This window comes from Falco rusticolus, chromosome 12 (assembly GCF_015220075.1).
Source record: "Falco rusticolus isolate bFalRus1 chromosome 12, bFalRus1.pri, whole genome shotgun sequence".
In the NCBI taxonomy this organism is placed as follows: Eukaryota; Metazoa; Chordata; class Aves; order Falconiformes; family Falconidae; genus Falco; species Falco rusticolus.
This window is the reverse complement of record NC_051198.1, coordinates 20621658-20636243: the sequence shown is the minus strand read 5'-3', so window position 1 is coordinate 20636243 and position 14586 is coordinate 20621658. Positions and strand designations below refer to the sequence as shown.

Below are 14586 nucleotides of genomic sequence, written 5' to 3'. Positions count from 1 at the left end.
TCTTGCAATGTAAGCACTTGTAGCTTGGAAGAATAAAATTTTTGCTTGCTTTGCAAGGGAAAGATAATGAGTCCCTCAGCTTCTGCTAGCAATACAATAGAAAAGAAAACAGGATGAAAATGAAGCTGTGCAATAATATCTTTCTCACAAAATCTTTGCAGCACCACAGGTATGTAAAATGCTATTTATTCAAGCTGCTGTGATACGAAGGGATGCATATTCTTCCCGGAAGGATAGCTTGTGGAATTACACACGTCAAAGAAGATTATGTGTGATGGAAATGACTGCTAAGTCTAACAATTGAAAAAGCTGTTTTGCAAATTATTTTTATGTACGTACAATATTCATGTCAAACTGTCAGCATAATTGACTGCAAGTTGATAGGAAAATTATGTCTTTGCTGCAAAAGCTCAGTAAAGAGGGAAAGATGGGTTCTAAATGAAGATGAATATTGGCACAGGGGGTTTGAAAATTTCAGTGAAGCATTTGCTCTGTGAAAGAGACACAGGAGCCAAATTCATTCCTGTCGTAGCGCTGTTAACCTCAAAGGGCCATGACACCAGGGATGAATTTGATCCACTTATCAGAATAATTCAATATTTATTTTGTTGTAAAATTGGCAGGAAAATTGTTGCAGGTGTTCATTTAACTTTCTAATTTTCAGCTTTTCATCACAGTCTGTGCTGAGTGATGCCTGTCAACACAGCAAAATTATTTTCAGCAGTACAATCAATAGTACAAACACGTCCTTTGTTGAAGAAGTGCCAGGAGGGCTGAAGTTTTTCTGTGATCCTGGTTGATTCCAGATTTAACTGCCATATCAGGACATGATGAAGTCTTGAATTTTACAGGGCTGTCATGTTTATACAGAATCTCAGAGAGAGAAGCTTAGGACAGCAGTAGTAAATGTGGCAGTGCACGTTTCTACTAATACGGAGCAGAGCTCCATGTCTATTTGGCTAATGTAATAATTACACATTTCGTGTTAGTTTAATTCCGTAGAGTCCTGGACAATATAATGCAGAATCCGCTACCTGTGTTCATGGTTAGTAATGCCCTTCTGTGCAAGGAGCCCTTTTTATTTGTAGGACACTGCTCATGGTCTTAGGCACTCTACAGCGTAAGCAAAGATGTTGATAATCCGTTGATGCTTTATGTAACATGTTTGGCCAGTCTACATTAAAGACCACGAGCGTAATATTGCATTCAACATAGGAAAATGTTCAGTGGGAAGCCTGAGGAATCAGATGTCTTAGTGGAAATTTACACTTAGATAAGATGTGTTTTCAGACTTAGCTGCCATGCCTTTAAGATGTGTGGGCCTGTTTCTTGTTTGTTCTAAGGCTACTTTAACAAAACAGAAGAGGAGTTGTAATTTATTTCTATTTTAAGGCTCCCTTTCCTTGCCAAAAAAGTATGAAAAAGTCATATTGTGAGGGTGAAAATATGCCTACCTACGCATTCGTATCACTTTTATTCCAAACGTATTCCTTCCTCAGCTGGTGGTTGACTGGTAATACTGTGTTAGAATTAATGTTTAATGTTCTCAGTCCAGATATTATGGAATTAGAAATTATTAATTAGAAATTACCCAAAGATTATGGAATGAGGGATTCACCTGTGGTACAGTGAAGTTGCAGGAGGAGGGTGACAGTGGTGCTGGAAGGGACTGATGTCCCTGTGATGAACCTCTTCCCCTGGCAGGATGTTCCCAGCTGAGCTGGCACCCTGGCCACCGAAACCTGGGCTGGACAGCTGAGCAGATTGTTTTGTGTAACTCTTGGTGGATAGTAGAGGGGGAGACAGGTGAAAAGGGACAACTGTGATACTTTCCCAAGCTGTCAGCTAAGGTCCAGCTTTGGCCCCCATTTGCGGTCTGGGAGGACACTGTTACACTGTGAAAGCAAAGAAAAAATATTTTTTAAATGGTGGGATTTTTTTTTTAAACCTTTTCTGTCTTGTTCTACAGCATAATGAAAGTTCAAGGGGAGTGTGTTCCCACCCAGTGGTAGGTTAAGATAAAACTAGAGGTGATGGTTTGGTTCTCAGGCCAGAGTGGAGTTAATCAGAGCTTTGCATTTGGTATGCCAAGACTGGGCAGGCACAAATTCACACTGATTTTGCTCCAAGTGGTGGAAATTTCACAAGATGACTGGCTCCCAGGATTTTTGCTTCCTCAAATGGTAAAAATGACCAGAATTAACAATGCCAGTCTCCTCTGGCGTCTGAAGGGTTGTGAGAAAATAAGGCCGTTCTGGTGTATGATCAGTTTTGAAATCCTAAAAGCAGAACTGGAGAAGAATTCAGATCCAAGAATTGCAAGATTTTACTTTTTTAGGAAAAGAAACCACAGAAGGTTCAGGTAAATGGTGATTAGGAATTTGGTTTAGTTCTAAATGCTTTGAATTATCCATTGTCTTGGATAGAACATTGTAAATTCATACTAGCAAAGAAGAGATTTTGAGCAAGTGATCTAAGGCCCTAACTAAAACATAAACTTTGAGGAAACAGTCTGTTATCTATCTGAACCTATGTTTTCGGAAGGAAGACCTCCTCCTATGAACACTGTGAAGTGAGAAAGGTGATATTGATAATCAGTAGGGAAGTGACTTGAAAAAAGTTCTTGTCAACCCTAGTATTCGCATAAATAAAGTTTAACAAGATAAAATAGTCATATTACGGAAGGTCTTGGATATTAAGCTTTCACTGTGCTTCAGTTGTAAAAGATTTTATAGTGCTGTAAATTATATTATGCACTGGACTTTGCTTTAGTATCTTAGAAACAGAGTAGAGGCATGGGAGACATTTGATAGCTGTGTATGTATCATAAATCACACTACTGTTAATGTTGATGTAGGAACATTACAGTGTTTAAAACAACACCATGAACAAATACTTTTATATTTCATTGACTGTTTGTCCCTCTTGCTGGAATCCAGAAGAATGTGAATTAAGCCAGGAACCGTGTATTTCTTCTGACACTCATTATCTAAAAATAATGAAATCGTTCCATTAATTACCCAGAACAAGAAGACTATACAAATATCTACTAATGTTCATCATAAAGTCCTGCCCCAGTATCAACATTTTTATTACTTCAATCCAGTGACACTGATTTGTACCAACTGGGTGTCTGGCCCTTGGGCTAAGCCCCAGCCCTTCAGTTAACTCAAAATTGACTCAGAAATGCATGAAAATAGCTAATGCTAGTAAATCGGATAACTTTGTTATTCATTAAAGCTAATAGATGACCCATTATTAGGCCTGAGGGTGTGCAAGCCCACAGGAAAGCGTAATTAGCTGCTGTTGTTAGTTGAGAGTGCATTCTCAGAGCTAAAAAAGCTGGAAGGCTGGACATAAAGCAAAGGCGCTTTGTGTTTTCCTTTGTCTTAAGACAATTTGGCAGGATTATGCTGTATGTAAATATTTACAGTACAGCAGTGTTTTGAAAAAATATTCTGCAGGGTCACTATAGCAACCTGCTTAGGAAACTGTAAATCCACCCAAGAATTATTGAGATCGGGGGGGGGGGGGCGGGGGGTGTTTGTGCATATGTGTATGTGCGAGAGAGAAATTTTGCAAGGTTGTTGGAATATTGTTTGAGGCAGTTTGTGTATCCTATGGCAGGCCGCAATGCGAAGGCTGAAAGTCTGCTGCTGAAGGTGCGGGAAGGCTCAGCCAGGAGCATCCTGCCGCCCAGTCCTTGCACCCCAGATTCCTGCTTTATCTGGGACTTGTGCGTTTGGTGTTTCTTTCCCGGGGATGTCAAGGCTGCTTTGTGTCCGGCTGAGGGGGAAAGGTGCACAGGGCTGCAAGCACGGGCAGAAAGTTCCCCTCTGTGCCTGGCCTTGCACAGAGGGCTTTCACAGGAGCAGCCGGGAAGTCCCAGCCCACAAAGGAATGCAGGAGCAGGTTCCTTTGCACCCACACGGCACTGGAAATACAGTGGGGCTGTGTAACTGTGTAGCGACCGGTTGGTTGTTGCTCACACGTATCTGCTGTCATGCAAGCCGTGTGCCCAATTCACTGAGCAACATGTTCTGCTGTCGCTGAACTCCAGGTCCAGTTTGGCAGCATACAGCAAAATGCTTGCTGCTAATGGGTTAGGTCCTCTGCTTCTTTCAAGAACATTAAAGAAGTTGCCAAGTATCTTTTACAAATCCTGTAGGCATCTGTCGTTAAGCTTAAATGCCCCAAACACATGACCCTAGACACCTCTTGGCTTGTCCATCATCAGCATCATTGTTTTGATGAGCAAGTGGGCCAGATGCAACTGATGAGCATCTGTGGCACTAGTTTGGGCCAGTTACCTTCAGTAAATCGGTGTGCACTGCAGAGGTGGCCAGGCGTGCAGAGCAGCTCCACAGCCCAGTGAGCAACCCTGGGACGTGGGGCACGAGGCAGGAGAAACACTCCAGCTGTGATGTGTTAACAGGAATAAAATGTAAGGGAACATGTCGTTCTTCTCCTTATTTATTTGTGTTTCGGTGACAGGCTGCATACCGATTTAAATATGGCTCTACTGTGAGCACAATAGAAGCATATAAAGCGAGGCGAGCCTTCCTCTGCTTCCAGCCTGCACGCGGGAAACAGCCAAAGGACGGAAATACTCACCAGAGAAGCAGGGCTATCTCCCGGTCTGACGGCAAACCCGTGTCCTGCCAGGCCTGTCTGTCCTTCCAGACAGTTGGGATTCGTCAGAAATGATTGAAAGCAGAGACACGCGGGGTACGCCTAGCATGCCGTTTTCTCAGACATACCAAAAAACAGCTTTCCGTAGCGCAACTGTGCTCACAGCTTTGCAAGGCTCGTTGTCAGAAGCGTGTTTGAATGCGAGGGATTGAAGCGTTAGGAAAATCTCAGCATAAAATGAAGCGTGGTAAAAGCATAAATGTATTATTGTCTGTTTAGGATCCAATTCTGTTCTCCATAAGCTCCCTGGGAATCGGTGGGGACTGTTTGTAGAGCAAAACACTGCTCCATACCATTTTTTGCTAAGATTGGCAAGATCAGGCTCTTTCTGCTTACTTGTAAGCAGAGCAATTAGAAACAATTCCAGAGTCGACTGCCAGTGTTCCTCTTGAGAGTGGAGGAAAAGAGGAGGGAGGAAAAGGAACAACGTGATTTCTCTCTCAAGGATGAACGTTATGGTGTCTGTGTCACTGACCCATGGTGTATTGGCAGGTGATAACTAGGAAAGAGAACTGGGCAAATTTCCAATGAGTAGCTGTAGTTGGTAGTAAAAATGCAATCTGGCTGCTGTGGCTGAAATAAACGGTCATTAGGACTGATTAAAGTCAGATTTAGGGTGATTCAAACAAGCTAAAAGGGGGAAACCACAGGCGGTTTCACATAGTTTATTATATACTTGTGGAGTTATTTATATGATTCAGTGTAGTACAGTGAAAATGAGTTATGTTTATAGATTGTAGTCGGGCTTTGGGACAACGCAGGTGATTTTTGATGGAAAAAAATTAGAATAGGATTTTAGAGCATTGGCTGTCTTTTACAGCTGTTGCACTGGTCAGTGATGCTGCAGGTTGCTTTTAAAGATTGCCTCTCTTACCTGTCACGAGAATGTGCTTGGTTTGAATATCACTGTGGCCGTCGTGGGGGCTGGCTAGTGCTGTCAGAAACTTCTGAGAAGGTTTTGGCCTGATTGAAACAGCGTGTTTTGATTGACCAGTATTTTTGTATATTTGTAATATTGAAAAAATATTTTAAAACTATTAAAAGTATCACAAAAGAAACTTTTGGGGATTGCCCAGATTCAGCATAGCAAGATATTTTGAAGTTGCAATATGTTTACAGGGCAGGAAAAATGTTTTGTAGTAGGATTTATTTGTGTAACTGTGAGCTGGGAATCAGGTTCCCTATGTTAAGCTGGAGTAAGTCTGTCATAAGTGACATCAAGATCAGGCTTACTACATTGCATTTATTTGCTTCAATTCTCATAAAACCAGTAGATGGAGAAAAGGAGGTTTTTTCCATTGTGATACCGGTAGGAGCATCTTGCATTTCTCTGATCTATTCCTGCCATTTCCTTGATAGAATTTATGTACTTTGTGTCAGGCTATGTGTATGTATGCAAAAGTGTAAATTTACGGCTGCATTTATAGTATTAAGCAAGTATTTATTGGTTTTAAACACCATTAGTCTGGAAATCGACCAGAACTTTGACCTTTTTATGATGTGATTTACTGCCATGAGCCTTCAAATTCCATGGACTCCATTTAAGCAAGTTTCAGGTCTTGGCAGGACAAAAACCTGAGTTGGAGCTATCTTTAAACCAGTGGAGTATTGCTTAATTGAGCAAGTAACTGCACTGTAGTGACCAAGATGATCAGTTAAAGGTGCAGGGGAAGCCCTGCTCTCCTGCAGGCTGGGGCTAATGTCATTGCCAGGGCACATCTTGATGGAGGGGCATCCTTCAGGAGCGTCCTAGTTCATGTAAGAGGAGCACATTTTTTGACAGCTGCTACAAATAAGGGCTAAGGGGTCAGCTCCCTAATTTGTCGCTGTGTAAACAAGAGATTCCAGGCATATTTGCTTTCGCCATGCAAATAGGGAAGGCAGCTACCTTGTTCTGCTCAAGATAAAGTGAGTTTTGGAGGAATGTGGTTTCCTTAGACCAGGGCTTGGTTGGTGTTGCAATGAGTTTCTGCTCAGTTCTGACTGTAATAGTTTAAGGTGAGGTCCTGTGTTGGCTTCCCAGGGTGGTGGGAATGCCTGGCTGGTTTGGGATGATGAGCCAGGGGGCAGGGCCATTGCGCATTCTGCTCTCTGCTCCTCATGGCTGCCTTCCCATGGGGATGCTCCTGGGGGATGGCGCTCCCATGCCTGCCATGCAAGCAGGGAGAGGGGCTGCCTTTTTGCCTTTCCCCCTCACTGCATCCCACTCCACTCCCCACAGGCAGTGTAGGCAGGAGGCTCAGATCCCTGAACTGCAGGCATTCAGTGGTCTGTGCCAGTTTGGGGGAGCTGCCAGAAGCTGCCTTTGTGGAGCCCGTGTGACTGTGCTTTGACTTGGACCCCAGTGTCTGTATTTTCACCTGTCTGGTGCTTGATGGTCTCCTAGCAAAGGAAAATGCTCTTTGCATGTGGGTGGTGCTGCTGTGTACCTGTTACACTACGCTGTTCCCGTGAGTTGTTGCAGATGGTGGTGGCTTCCCTCGTGTAGAAACTGGCAGGGAGCAGCAAGGAGAGAGCAGGGACAGCCACAGGGCTCTGCTGCATGGTGAGACCACACTAAGTACCAGTCTGGAGGTTTCCATCCTCCCTTGCACCTGCAAGCCAGGACCTCACCATCACCATTGCAGTTATTGTTGGCCCAACTCTATTGGTTAATGTGTCCAAGCTACCCAAATAATTTACCAGGCTTGGTCACCTTGAAAAGTCGGTGGAAAGGGAGAACTTTGTCTCCTACCTCTGACAGAGCCTCAGGTCACATAAATCACTGCTGCTCTTTTGAAATCTGTTTACATCAGCTGAGAGCCTAACCCCTGACATCTGTACTGGGCATGGTGTTGAGAAGAAAGAAAGTGCCATAGGCGTATTAAGAGGCATATCTGTGTGCAGAAGAGTTTAAAAATTGAATGATAATTCAAAATAACGGCCTTGCAGACAGGCTCCTGCCTTGCATGAAGAAAAATATATGACGTGACATGGGGTTGTTCTGCTTCAGTGCCCTGATGGCAGCTCCCTCCCGGCGCCTGGCAGGCCCCAAGAGCACCTTTGGGCAGGGCCAGGACACTTTCCTTGCTGACATGGAGAACTGGGCAGATGCTTCATCTGCTGCTGCTGCAGCAAGGGCCATCTTTCTGTGAACATCCTCTGTGGCCTGGGGTTTGGCACAGTGAAGTGTTAGGTGGCACTTCTGTAGACGTGCAAAGAAAAGTTGTCGATAGTCACATTTTTTATCTGGTCATCATGGCATATTCACTGATACAAGTAGTTGCGTATGGTGCCAGCAACAGTGAGTTGGTTTATTTGCATTTAATTTGTGCATATCATTGTACTGGCCTTGGCTGTGAGGTACATATCAATAGTCAGCGGTTACCATTCAGTGATAAGAAAATATTATTTAGTTGCATTCAATTATTGTCACATTGTAAAGTTGATACAGAAATTGGAAAAAAGGAACTTTACCTATCCAGCCAGTAGCAGTTTGATTTATGCTCTGACCTTTCTTCAGAAGAAATGAATATACGTTTTTGATGGAGAAATGACCATTTGTAATGTGGGACTACATTTTGAGTTGTTTTTTTCTTTTTTTTTACTTCACCTGCATGAATCTGCATTTTCTGAATTAATGAGAACTTTTTTGCCTTTGATTCAAGTGGGACATGGTCAGCTCTGATTTTGCTTGTTATTTGGGAGCATTTCTTATGATACCTTTAATGAGCCAGGCTTAAAATAGAATGCATTTACTGCATTTGATTCCCACTGTTTCATACCATGTGGTGTGAACAAGCACTGGTGGATGTGTACTTCTTTTCCCAGCTGAAATACTGGCAGTTTAGAGTACTAGACACACACACTCGCCTTTGACTCGGTTGTGTTCATACAATGTGCTGTATGAAATATTAACAGGTTGAATCTGCAGTGTCAGGCAGAAAATGCGTGAACCAAAGTGATTTAAGAATAGGCTGTGAGTCAGGGCAGGCAGCTCTGGTTTCCATAATAGATACAATTAGAAGAAATGTAGAATGTATTCATTTTTTTGAATAGGATGTAGGGGGGAGAGACAGGAGGGAACCGTCAATTTGTGTGTCTGGACGCTAAATAGAAATGTTTATAAATGATTAGTTGAATTTGCTGATGCATTCATTAGAGAAACTCCCGTCAGCGGCTGGGAAAGTGAGAGGAGCTGTGAACAGGGAACAAGAGGCAGCTCATAAAGGCAAGTGAGACTGAACGGCAGCCAAGGGAGAGGAGTAATCGGCGGGGCAGCGCGGAGGCGCTGGGCGAGGACCACGCTGACATGCTCCCGCTACTTTTTTTTTTTTTTTTTTTTGCTTCTCTTCAGAGGCCCATCAGGCGACTCCCCTTTTGTGCTAATCTGAGCAAGCAAAAAAAGTTTGCTTAATTAAAAGCCTGTCTTTTCTTCCTTCTCTAAAGGAGCTGGGGGAAAATAGTGTGCGCTTCTGAGGGAGAGGGAGGGCTGGGAACGCCTGGTCGGGTCTCACCCCGACAATCCCACTCACTGTTAAGAAATAGGACAGTGAGTCAGTTCATTCAAGTGGATGCTGTTTATTCAATGGGACATTCTTCCTGTAAAACTCTAATAAAACCAAAGCCTCGCCTACGCAGTAGGGAAGGGGAAGGGGTTTTGTGCACAGACTGTTTATTTACAGACGTTTTCTGGAGAAAAAGGTGAGAAGAAGAAAGGAGGAAAGGAAAAGGAAAGTAAGGTGCAGAGCTATAAACACATTTGGGAGTAAACTGGGGCTGGTACAGTCTAGCCTGTTACCTTTTCCGTCATATATCCTGCTCCTAAGCTGTTATAATAAACCTTACCTGTTAAAAACAAGCCGTTTGCTGGAGCTTTCAAAATGACTGCTTTGCTCTGGTTATTTGCAGAGTACAGACGGGTGCCTGAAGCTTTTATTCCTGATGAGAACTACAGATGCTGGCCATCTTACCATCATAAGGGCTGCCTCCTCTCTGTGTTTGACGTCAATGAAGCCATTGAGATCTGTGACAGCTACTCTCAGTGCAAAGCGTTCGTCCTAACTAACCAGACAACTTGGACAGGTAGGTTGTGGATGCTGCAGAGCAGAAGCAGCAGCTGAGTCACATATTCTGGTTGTTTTAAGTTATAATACAGTTTGAGGTGCATGCTGTGCTGGGCTGCGGTCGCCAACAGCAGCAGCTAGAAGTGGGATAGTTTCTGAAGCTCCAGCTGAGGCAGTTTTTGTTTACGGTGGGGCTTCTCTTTGCCAGCTGTCAGGGGAGCAGGAGCCTGTGGACAGACTCAGAGGGCTACAGCACATGGACCATAGGTCTCCAGACCGTGGGTCTGAAAGTTTATTACATCTGGATTTAAATAAATCTTTTCAATCCATATGGTTGTTGCAGTTTGACACAAAACCAAACAGGTTCTCCCATGCATCTAGCTGGGACTTCCCGGCTGGTGTCAGAGATGCCCTGCTGCTGGCAGGAACACTGTGCTTCTAGCAGCAGGGCTTTGGCTAAAGGACATTGAGAAGGGAGGGTTTAAAATCAGGTAGAAGTATAGAAGTAGAACCTCCAGGGGAAAATCCCATTTGCTACCACAACTCATTTTCTTGTCTAACAGAATACACTTGTTGAAAAGAGAAATACATTTTGCAAAAGGCCTGTGGGCCTGGCAGTCCTGGTGCGGTTCCCCTGAAGGCAGGCAGTCGGTGCCGATTGACATCAAGCAAAGAATTGGCACTGGCTCGCTGCTGCTGCACCAGGCTTGTGCCTATTGCAAGCGATTCCAGAGCAATATGGGAAACAAAAACGTTACCAGTCTCTGCTAAAAATCTCCGGTAGCTGCAGCTCCAGAGTGGCTGTGGGGTTCAAAGAGCTGAATGCCGCAACTGGCTCCCAGCTCAGCTGGCAGTGTTCCCCTGAGCACGCTGCATCCCTTGAAGGGTAAAGAAAAAGACATGTTGGTGCCTGTAAGGTGCAGTGGACCAAATCCACGTCTTTCATAACGTCCTGAGGTAAAGCTGCCACTGAAGTCAGGAGTCAGGGTGAGTTTTTGTTCTGAGATGGCTGGTTGTGGACATGTGGCCTTTCCCACCTTGCGACTGCTGTGTGTCATCTCCCCATGCGCTGGGCTGGTTCCCTGCCTGTGATGGCCATTTTCTGCTAAGGCCAGGTCAGCAACCCTGCTCCTGTCTTTAAGAGGCAGGGTAGCTGATGCTAGCCACACTTTGGGAAAGCTGATTGAAGTCCTTGCTCTGCCACAGACTTCAGTGTGGCAAGTTATTTAGGCTCAGAGGCTCATTTTCTGTCTGTACATCTGCAATCACAACATATCTTAACCTTAAAGTAAAAATCTACCCTTGCTTTAGTTGTGCTTACTTGACCGATGTAAACACACACCGCAGCCAGGCTTATATACACGCCTAGCAGGTCCTCAGCTCTGAAAGCATCACAAATGAGTAGAATCTTTTTGTATGTATGTTTTGTATGTTTCACAGTATTTTAGGTAGTAGTGCTACAGCTTTCTGCATTTTTTATGCTTCTGGGTGGTGTTAAGAAAGACTTCCATGGAACCTAGAAAAAAGTAATTTATATTAACCTTGCCTGTGGCTAACTGGTGACTACTAGGTCATCATGTCAGACTATTGAAGTTAATTAATGTACTGAAAAAGTAATTATTACTTTTCACAGGGAAATTCATAGGAAGTTTAGAGCAGCTCATGTCTCAAGTTGCAATATTAAAAGCAAATGAGACATCGTAGCAATATTTCTAGTCTTATTTACCATTTCCTTTACCTTGTCATTCCTGATGCAAGAGCACTTGAATCCCTGAAACTAGCAGCATGGAAATGTGTTCAGTAGCTGAAGCATCCCATTTGCCATGTGATACTTTTTAAGAAAATAGTGTTATGGGAGCCCCCTAGAGAGGCAGGCTGGGAGTAAATAGCATTTGATTTTCTGAAGTTTAGAGAGAGGGAAAGCAGAGGTTGAACAGATGTGGAAAGTATCTCTGTGGCCTCTGCTGCCAGGGCAGGCCATGGCAGTGTGGGTCCGTGGGGCGGCAGGGCTGTGGGTACGATGCCAGGTCAGTAAGCACGGGGAGATCCATGAACTGCACTGCAACTCCCACAGCCACTGGTGAGTGAACCGTCATCAAACTCTCAGCCCCCACGGGCCTCGGATGTATATATGGCAGGTGCCTTACACTACCCAGGCTGTGATCGCTTGCTGGTGCTTTTTGTATGAGGAATAGAAACCTTGTTCCAGCTTGTTTAAAACCCAGAGCTACAAAGTGATCAGCAAGGGCTATTTCAGAGAAAGTCCCGTTGCACTGATCAGTTTTGCTAAGATTCAAGCATGCAAAGGTGATTCTGCTCCTGTAATCAAATGAATGTCCTTCATTTAAGCCCTGAACTCAAGCCTGTTTGTATCAGTGGGAGACTTTTCTGAAGATCATGTGAAATTTGTATTAAAATTTTCAGACCTTTCCTTCGTTTACAATGTTAGCTGTGCACAGCCAGATCTTGACCATATTTAGATGAGAGTAAACATACCGTACCCAGGAGAGATTCGGTGTCATTTTAGATGAAAACATTTCAGGTTTATACCAGTTGAAGTTCAGAGAGTTCAGTCTTGGGTTGCCTGAAGAATGCATAGATTGAAGAAGGATATGAAATGTCAATAATTTGAGGTAGGCAACCTTTTGCTCATCACTTCTAAGGTGTTGTGGTTTTTTTTTTCCTTCCATCCCACCTCCCTCTTTCCTGTTTGGTGCAGGTCGGCAGCTTGTCTTCTTCAAGATGGCCTCAAATCATATCATGCCTGATCCTGACAAGATAACATATGTGAAGGTGACAGACTGACACCTAAAGTGGCCCAGTCTGACGCGTGAGTGATAAGAGCTGTTTGTGTATAAATATAGGCAGCTGTTAGGTAGAAGGTGGCTGTGACCAGCGAAATAATTGCACTATTACTCATTCTAATCTATAGAGTGCTAAACAAAACTTTAAAGAAATAACCTGCATGACCAGGATGAATGTGCAATAACACAACATTTTGAAAATGTGATTTTTTTTTTTTTTTTTAAACAAAGCAAAATACCAGATATGATACACTGTTAGGGTATAATTTTGGTTATAAATCAGCTGGCAGCTCTGGCTTTTCTAACCAAGGTTAGCATAACTTTTCTGACCTGTACATCTGTATACAGTGATGCAAATTGATAATTTCTATGAGAAGTCTGTATCCTCCATGCTGATATTTATTTGGGCACGTACAATCACAACAGAGGAACTAACTGAAGCATATCGGTTTGTAAGCTGAAAAGCAAACGTTACTGAGACAATCAGCATTTGTGTTAAAGCTATCGAGTATGCGATGCCGGAGTGTTTGTCAAAAGGAAGCAATTGGTTATGTTTAGAAGTGCAAGACTCTAGCTGATTTTCATTTTTGCTTCCAATGTTATCATAAAGTTTCATTTTTAATTTAGAAGAGCCATTTCATAGCAAATCACATAAGCATATGAATAGTCCCCCTGAAAGGGCAGGGACTTACCCAAGTGCCAAGTGCTTTGCTGAATAGGCATAGGCCTAAGCATATGCTTACAATTAAGCCTGTGCTTAAGACTTTTCGTTGAATGAGTTTGAATTGTTCAGGAAGCCACATCTTTGACACTGGCAAAGCAATCCAGCTGGTGCAACAGTACTAGTTTAATGACTATCTTGCAGTTATCCGTATTTTTTGTCATCAAATCCTTGGTTTTCTGAGGCACCGCTTGCTAATTCTTAGAGTGAATGAAGTAAATGACCTTAATAATGTCAAGTGAATGCTAGCCTTAATTCTATATAAAATGCATTTTACAGGCATGGTGTGTCTAGAGAATTTGCTTTCAGTGAAAGCCATAAAGTAAATGCTAAAGTGAGCAATGTCATACTATTTGTAGTTTGTACAGTCAGGAAAAAAATGTGCTTTTGTTTCTCAAATTGTTTATTTTTGTAAAAAAAAAAAATAAAAGATAAATTCCGTATCTTTCATACTGGATTTTTTTGTGTTGCAAATAAATGCCTAGATACAGCAAAGATTTAGACATAATGTATTGTATGTAAACTTAAGCCTGGGATATTTTTTGCAGGAAGGAACTGAGGTTGTTGCAGTGTCTCCCAGTGACGGGCATGTTCCCGTGGTCCATGGTGGCTTTGTCTGTGTGGTTGCCCGTCATGAAGCAACCATTAGAAGACAACGCTTGAGTAGCCATTCGTACTCTGTGATTTGAGTCACTGGTACCAGCCTTCTAACATTTGGAAGGGGCAAGGATGAGAGTATAACCTGAAGGAATTGTTCGTTGGGCTAAATGGTGTACTTTCTTTACCCAGGAGGGTCAGGGAAGGAGCGTAGAGGCACCAGGGAAGCCAGGAGCAGTGTCACCATGCAGGAGAGATGGTCCAACTGTGACAACATCAGCAGCAGGTCTTGTCTCACTGCGGTTTCTCGGAGGTCACTGATACCCTAATGACTTCTGGCAATTGGCTGAAATGACATGCTGTAACTGCTGTAACTCACAAATTATCAAACTCCCAGCCGTAATAGCTCAGCTGATTGTGTCGCTGTGCACTTAGGAACCCATCAATCATGCTGTGGTAATAAACAAACACTACAGATTCTTTTAAAATTGCTACATAAATCATGCCAACACATACTGCACAGTTCATTGAAGTGATATGGGTTGCTGGCACTGAGGTGCTGGTATGTATTTTGAAAGTCTTCAACCTCCTGTGATTGCCTTCCCATTAAGTGCCATACACCGTTCCAAAAATATTCAGCATTTAAAACCACTGTGAACAGTTAAATTCTTTAGTTGCATTCCTAGGTAAAAAATATCAACATCTAAAAGAAAAAAACAGGTATCTG

At 43.2% G+C, this 14586-nt stretch overlaps 1 protein-coding gene across 1 annotated transcript in view; it reads left to right on the top strand.

The window, feature by feature from the left end:
* The window catches only part of PKDCC (protein kinase domain containing, cytoplasmic), a 37380-nt gene extending 23664 nt beyond the window's left edge, over positions 1–13716 (top strand). Inside the window, exons 6-7 of the mRNA XM_037405761.1 lie at positions 9583–9756; positions 12457–13716. Coding sequence (XP_037261658.1) covers positions 9583–9756; positions 12457–12542 — 260 coding nt within the window. The 3' untranslated portion in view covers positions 12543–13716. The remainder of the gene's footprint in view (positions 1–9582; positions 9757–12456) is intronic.
* The last annotated feature ends 870 nt before the right edge of the window (positions 13717–14586 follow it).